This window comes from Equus caballus, chromosome 7, assembly GCF_041296265.1.
Source record: "Equus caballus isolate H_3958 breed thoroughbred chromosome 7, TB-T2T, whole genome shotgun sequence".
Taxonomy (NCBI): domain Eukaryota; kingdom Metazoa; phylum Chordata; class Mammalia; order Perissodactyla; family Equidae; genus Equus; species Equus caballus.
Genome location: NC_091690.1, coordinates 61,814,527 through 61,822,247, shown reverse-complemented (window position 1 = coordinate 61,822,247; position 7,721 = coordinate 61,814,527). Strand labels below are relative to the sequence as shown.

The window sequence follows — 7,721 nt, the reverse complement described above, 5'->3', positions numbered from 1 at the left end:
AAAATCTTTAAAAATATCCTTCCCTCAGAGTTAGCATTGAGAATCTTTTATCTGATTAATGCTTATTCATTTATTTTTCTCTTTTTCTGTTAATTTCCATTTCTAGCTCAAGTAATTTTAATATGTTTTAGAAAAGTAACAGCTATTTTTCTGGTGGGAATTTTAGTTTTCTTATTCTTTGTTAAGATAGTAAAAACTAGGTAGCCTTTTGCATTTATTTGAAAAGAAACAAGTTTTGATCTAACAGAACTTTTTAGTGCATATGGATTGGAGGTTCTTCACATATTTACAAAGTAATTTTTATGGATACAAGTTAAACTTGAAATATGTGGCACATGTTAATTTCTTTCAGGAGAAGGAAGCCAACACCCTTTTGGAGCCATGAATATTGTCCGAACTCCATCTGTGGCTCAGATTGGAATTTCAGTGGAATTATTGGACAGTCTGGCTCAGCAGACTCCTGTAGGTAACGCTGCTGTATCCTCAGTTGACTCATTCACTCAGGTAATGCAGTGCATATTTCATTATTTTCTAGAATAATTTAAAAATCATATTCTATACTTTAAAAATTAGCCTCTTGGTAGAAAACATGTAAAAATGAAGGTAAACATATATGTCATAAGTTATTGGCTTCCATGGATGTTTTCAGTTTGTCTGTTTCTCTATAGATATTTAAAATTTTATAAATACTTTGATGAGATTTATGTTTTTATGGTGATAAAATAGCTTAAAGTGATTTTTAAAAATAGATTTAAATAGGAACTTTTCTTCTTTCTCTCCCACAATTATTATGCTGAGCTGTGGGTGTATAGTTGTGAACCTGATAAACAAGATCCTTGTCCTCGTGGAGCTTAAAGTGACATAATCCAAAAGGGTTGACTTTCAACCTCTGTATGGCCAAGTCCTGAAGGGGAGAATGATCTAGGGAGAGGTATAGCTAGTGCAAAGTCCCTAAGGAAAAAATCTGTTATGTTTGAAGAATAACATGAAGGTCTTTGTGGCTGGAGTAGAGTGAGCAAGAGTGAGAGATGGGAGATGAGGTCAGAGATTATGGGGAAATGGCTGCAGGATAAATCATAAGGGAATTCATTGGGTTTTATAAGGCTTATATATTCTTATAATTCTTGATAATGACTTGAACTAGGGGGTATAGGGAGCTGGAAGTGGAGGTGATGAAAAGTACTTAATTTCTGGAGATAATTTGAAGATGGAGCCAGTAGTGTTTCATGGTGTGGATCACATTTGAGGTTTGAGATAGAGAGAGACATCTATGGCTCCAAGGATGTTGCCTCAAGGAACTGGAACACAGGAATATTGTGAAAAGAACAGGTGTGGTCTGGGAGTAGAATCAGAAGTTGGATTTTGGTTGTACTGTGTTTGGGATGCCTGTTAAGTATTCAACTGGAGATGACAAGTCTAGAGTTCAAGAGAGGTCTCAGATACAGATAAAAATCTGGGAGTCATCAGTGTAGAGATGGTATGTAAAGTTGTGTGTGTGGCGGGGGGCGGGTTGTGGCCACTAGAGAAGTAACCGTAAATAAAAAAGTTGGCCGGTGACTGAGCTTGGGGCTGTTTCAAAGTTGAGCTTAAGAGATGGGGAGAAATAAAAGAAAAGGAGCAGCCTAATGGAGGAGGAGACCCCAAAAGTGTTGTTTTGAAAGCCAAGCAAAGACTGGCTTTTGAGAAGGAAGAAGTGATTAATAGTATCACGCTGCTGATGCATCAAGTAAGATGAGGGCTAAGAATTAACTATTGGATTCAGCCAAGGTAGAAGTCATTAAAGACTTTGATGAGAGTTCAGAGAGGTGGAAGGGGAGTTTGGAGGGAGTTTGAGCATTGGAGAGGAGGAAATATAAATGATACCAAACCTCTTAATCTCAGGTTTGTGTGCTAGATGTGCAATGAGCCAGTCACTGAGACACCAGTGCTTGGAGGTAGAGAAAGGTTTATTTGAATTGGCCAAACGATAAGGTGGGTGGATAGGTTCTCTCAAATCTGCCTTAATGTAAAAAGAAAGCAGGGGGTCTTTACAGAGCTAAAGGGCTTGGGCTGAGGAGTTTTGGAAAAACAAATGGGGTCTGTTTCTTTCACTCCAGGTAAGGCCTTGGTCAACCAGACTTCTGGGCACCAGCGCAGTTGGGAGCTGGTTATCTGGTGGTTGTAACTTCCTTAAAGGCATTCTTTTTCCTGTGCAAAACAAGCTTATAAATCCTTGTGACCCTTGGGTCACCTCTCAGGTTAAACAAGAAAACAGCAAATTAACAAGTTTATAAAGATGTGTGGATTAACTTCTTTTCATCTGTGTCTGTGTTGGGAACAAGGTCAAAGGATAACCATGTTCTTATTGAATATTTATGGTAACCCTCAGGTACCCAGCTTCAGAAACAGTGGATATAGATGACACTTGATGAGTGTTGTAAAGAACAGCAGATAAATGGTTTGGTTGCTTGAGGGGGCTGTGAGGACAAGGAATTATTATTAGTATTATTTTTACCTTTTTTCTTGTTTTTAATGGGAGATATTACTTCATGTTTGACTGACAGGAATGAAGCGTTGGAAAGAGAAAAATTGATGATGAGAGAGAGTGGGGAGAATTGCGTAAATGCTGTCCTTGAGTAGGAAATGGGAGCGCATTTGTAGGTGTTCATTTTAAATAGGATAATGGACAATATTTATAGTAATGGATGTGTTAGTATAGATGCAGGACATTGGTAAATGTGGTGATGAGAACTTGTGCAAATTCTCTCTTGATTCCTTCACTTGGCTCGATGAAATAGGAAGCAAGATCATCAGCTAAGATTGAGGGAAAAGGGAGTATTGGAAATTTAAATAAAAGAGGGTATTAAGTAAGTTCTCCAGGAGGAGCATGAATGGACTAGGGAAACCTGATGGGTGTGCTGGGCAGCATGCTCTTGAGCGTTGTGGCCATGAATTTAAAGGTAGACTTGTCACATGATCTTTTGAGAATGAACTGAATTAGGAATGACAGTCTGGGTCTTAAAATTTTTTTTCAGTAATTTTTAAAATAAACTTCTGTACTGAAAAAAACAAGTTGTAAAAATACTTACAATGTCCCATATAGACTGTATTAGAAAAATGTCTGGAAAATATATACCAAAGTGATGTTATCCCTGGAGAGGGAGTGGAAGACTTTTTGTTCTATATATTTATAAATTATGAGCTTTTTTATAAAGCATGTATTTTTTATTAAACTTTCTTTTATGAAATATTTTAAATATATAGAAAAGTACATTCCACAAGTATTTATTGTGTACCTACTGTGTGCCAGGCATTTTCTAAGCACAAATAGATAAAAATAGGTAGACGAAATAAAACCTGTCCTCTTTATAGTGGGGTATATACGAAGACTTCCAGGTATCTTCCAGCTAGATTTAACTGTTACATTTTGCCATATTTACTACTAATTTAAAACAGTAATAAAGTATTACAAATAGAGCCCACTGCTCTCCACTTCTCTTTGCTTTCCTCTCCAGGTAGCTAATCTATGTTTATATATCTTTCCTATCTATATTTTATACTTAAACAAAATCATATGTGTCCACAAAATTTGTATAGTACTATTTGTGTATGTGTTTAAACATGTTTCTAATTTATACTCTTAGTTACTCTTATTTCATTTAATTTTTTATCAGTAGTACATGTACATGGTTTAAAAAGTCAAATAGTTTTACGTGCAAAACAGCTGTCCTCTGTTATACCTGTTATATTCAGCTCTTATTCTCCTTCTCAGAAGCAATCACTTTCAACCTTCCCCTCATTTTTTTTTACCTATTTCTTCTCGTATTTACTTCCATGTGTCAGCAAAATACTTGCTTAATCTGTACTTTGTTAATTTATCTACTGTGTTTTCTGTCGACGTAACCGTTGTATAACATGATTAGCTCTCTTACTCCCCTGCTGCCTGATATAAACAGACATCTTTTCTCTCCACCTTTCCAGTATAGATTTTTGTTAAATTAATATTCAAAGTTTTCAATATTATGACCAGGTAAATATTTTTCAGAACTGAGCCGTGTGTAGTGCTATGAGTATATTTCCTTTCTTATATAACTTTACATTTTTCCTGGTTAATAAATGCCTCATTTTTTCTTTTGCATGGACTTTTGTTTCCATTTCTAATTTATGCCCAAACTCTGCCAAGTGTAAATTCCCATTCAGTATATTTAAATATAGCAATTTTAAATTTGTTTTGGAAACATACCTCTTGGAACTCTCCTTTCGCTTTTTTCTATTTTTTCACTTTTTTCTATTGTGGACTGATTATTCTCTGGGTCTGTTGCATAACTGTAGTCAAGGTATTACTTTCTTGCACCGTTACTGTAGAAATTTCTTATATTTCTCTATGTTGAATCCCTTGTTTTCTGGTTCCTCAATTTTTCATTCCTGTTGATTTACTCTTTTATATGTTTTAAAAATGGATATAAATGGTATCATACTGTACAAACTTCTGCAACTAGCTGTTCACTCAACATTACTTTTAAGATTTATCTGTGTTGATACATGGAGTAGATCCAGTTTGTTTTAATTGTTGTATAGTATGCCATTGTATGAATGAGCCACAGTTTGTTTTTTCATTTCCATATTGATAGATGTTTATATATTCTCACTAATATTTATCAGAGCTTAGATTTTTGCCAAGCTGATGGGTGAAATTAGAATATCACTATTGTTTTGGTTTGTATTTCTTGACTGCTAGAGAAGTTTTGAGCATCTTTTCATATTTTGGCCTGCATTTGTATTTTCTTTCATTGAAATTGACTATGTATTTTGCCGAAATATATAGTCCCATTAATTGAATAGTTAGTCCTTTTTTTTTTTTAACCCTGAGTAATAATAGCATCTTTGTTATGTATCATGTTGTCACATATGATTAGTTTTCTTTCTAGGCTCTCTCTTTTATTCCAGTTCATTTATTTGCCTGTCCCTTAGCCAGTAAAAGTCTTAATATTTAGTAGGCCAAGTCCCTCCTCCTAGTCATCAAAATAGGTTTAGGTATTCTTCATAATAATTTTAGTATCAGCTTGTCAAATTCTATGAAAAACTTTGCTGAAATTTAGTTGGAAATAACGTTGGTTTTATAGGTTTAATTTAGGGAGAATTTCTGACATTACTACATTAACCCTTCCCATCTGTGAATGTGTTATATCTTTCCAGTGAATATGGTATATATAGGTCCTTTCATTTGTTTTCTTTCCTGTCAAGACAGTCTTAAAATATTTCCCACAAAAGTCTTATTATCATCTTGTCTTAGCATTTTTCCTGGTTATCTTACAGACTTTGTTTCTATTCTGAATTGGATCTTTTTAAGTTACATTTTTAAATTTTTTGTTGTTAGTATGGAGAGTTTCTGTTGATTTTTTTTTTTTTGCCTGATATTGTTCTTTTAGTTAGTGCTCTTCCTGAAATCTGATATTAGTTCAAGCACCTTAATGGTATAGTCTCTAGGATTAAATTACCGTGATATTGTTAAACAAATAAAAACCCTAATAAGACATTTCCTCTCTCTAGTTTTGTGTTTCTGAGAAAGTGATGTTGGGAAGATTATTTTTGGGTGAATATAAGGTAGTAGTATCTTTAGTAGATCATTTACTTTTGGGTTTAGTGCTTAATTCCATTTGAATCAGTTTGCTTCCAGCTTCTACCAGGGAGACTTGGAAGATGTTACTGAATTTGTCCATTTGAGGGTAAATGAGAAGAAACAGGCCAGGAGAATAGAGGAAGTGGAATAGTACCACCTTTCTCTTCTTTACAATTGATGGCAAGGAACCAGTTGCTCTTTTATTATAGTTAAGCTTTTCTCTTCCTGGCAAGAAAAAGACTTCTTAGAGATGGTTACTATTTTATATGAGAAAATTGATTTGAGGAGGGTGGTATTTGAGGAGAGAGGTATAGTTGATAGTGAGGTGGAGATAAAAGAAGATATTTTCAAGGAAAAACATTTTTTTTTTTTTACCAAAATGAATGTTAGGAATTTAAAATATTTGGTAATCACAGAAATTCTTTGAGCTATAAAGAAAATACTAAAGGCAGATTATTATGATTTTGTGCCATAATGTCATTTTATGACTTCCTTTAACCTTCAGCATTAAGACTGTGTTAGAACTCATGATCCTTAAAACCAAGATAGTGTGAGAACATTTTAAGTTAAAAATATTAAGGTCTAAGTGGAGTATTTAGTATAAGCCGTTAATCTATTCATTATTAACTTTTCAGTTCACACAAAAGATGTTGGACAATTTCTACAATTTTGCTTCATCATTTGCTGTGTCTCAGGCCCAGATGACACCAAGTCCATCTGAAATGTTCATTCCGGCAAATGTGGTTCTGAAATGGTATGGGGCATTTTGTATCTCTAATATTAAGGTTTTTAGTAACCATATATATTTTTTGCCTATGAATGTATTTCTTCTTTGACATTTAAACATATTCTTTTACTGTGGATATCAGTATACATTAATGTTTGCATGCCATTAAAAAGTATGTACTAGAGAGTTCAGATTAGGAATGGTTCTTACCCTAAATATTCTGTTATATAGTAGCCATCTTGAATTTATAAAGACAGGAAAATATAATTGCTTATGTTTTAGGTACCACAATTAAGGATTGTACATTTTTTAATATTTTGAATTATAAGTACCATATGAGACTTGAAATATCAATCAAAACTTGTTATTATAAGTTTAGAAAGTCTTGATCTGAAGTAAACATGCGTATGGTATCAGGGTGGTTTATACTGCGCTCTGTAAATGAATGATTAATAAATCTATTTCCCGAGCTTTCCCATGTTTCTGTTTTATACGTTTTTCTTTTCACTTTGAATATCCCAGAGGTGGGGGAATGCATAGGGAGAGTTTGTTAGAAGTGGTAGCATGGTGTAAGCATGGATAGCACTGGAATGTATTAGGATTGAGCTTTGTTACAATGTAGCAATGTGACCTTGAGCAAATTACTCATATCTACTTATCTATAAAATGAGGGAGGAGGAGTTAGATTTGATTTTTTTCTTAGGTCTCCTCTAGCTCTCAGATTTGCAGAAGATAAACAATTAATAAAACTTATTATGATTTGTATTCTCTGATATAAGCCAGTCCTTAAATCTTATAAAAATTCTTTTTATAAGAATAATTAAACTTTCAGATTAACTTTTCAGCTTTTTAGATTTTTTTATTTTAGCTTTTTAGGAATGACACATAAAGTTGTTTGCTTTTTGTAAGTCATTTGACAGATTATGAAAGATTATATTTTAATTTTCGTATAAATGTTTTTTCTTTTGTAGGTATGAAAACTTTCAAAGACGACTAGCACAGAACCCTCTCTTTTGGAAAACATAATTTGAATAAAATAATTTTTAATGATTCTGAACTTTGTCATGTTTTGAAGATAAGTGACTCCATTTAAAAGGATGAAGTCAAAAGGATCATGAAGCCTAAGTTTAAAAACTACTTAGTGACTGTGAAGTTTAATTAAAATCTTTATAAAAAATTAAAAACATTGAAAAATGAAAATATTTCTCATTAATGACTTTTTCTCCCTTAAGCTTAAAATATTATTCAGAGGCGAAACATTTTGTTTTGGCTATGATTCATTTTTTACTTAAAAATAAAGCATATTCACAACAGTAGTGTGCCGAATGCTGTTACATTTATAATCTTTCATTTATTTTTATGGTGGTTTGCTAGAGTAGTTAACTTAAAACAAAC

General features: G+C 33.3%; 1 protein-coding gene across 1 annotated transcript in view; it reads left to right on the top strand.

Moving 5' to 3' along the window:
- The window catches only part of HIKESHI (heat shock protein nuclear import factor hikeshi), a 37,673-nt gene extending 30,290 nt beyond the window's left edge, over positions 1–7,383 (top strand). Inside the window, exons 3-5 of the mRNA XM_001490131.7 lie at positions 353–504; positions 6,235–6,353; positions 7,298–7,383. Of these exons, the coding sequence (XP_001490181.1) occupies positions 353–504; positions 6,235–6,353; positions 7,298–7,352 (326 nt within the window). The 3' untranslated portion in view covers positions 7,353–7,383. The remainder of the gene's footprint in view (positions 1–352; positions 505–6,234; positions 6,354–7,297) is intronic.
- The last annotated feature ends 338 nt before the right edge of the window (positions 7,384–7,721 follow it).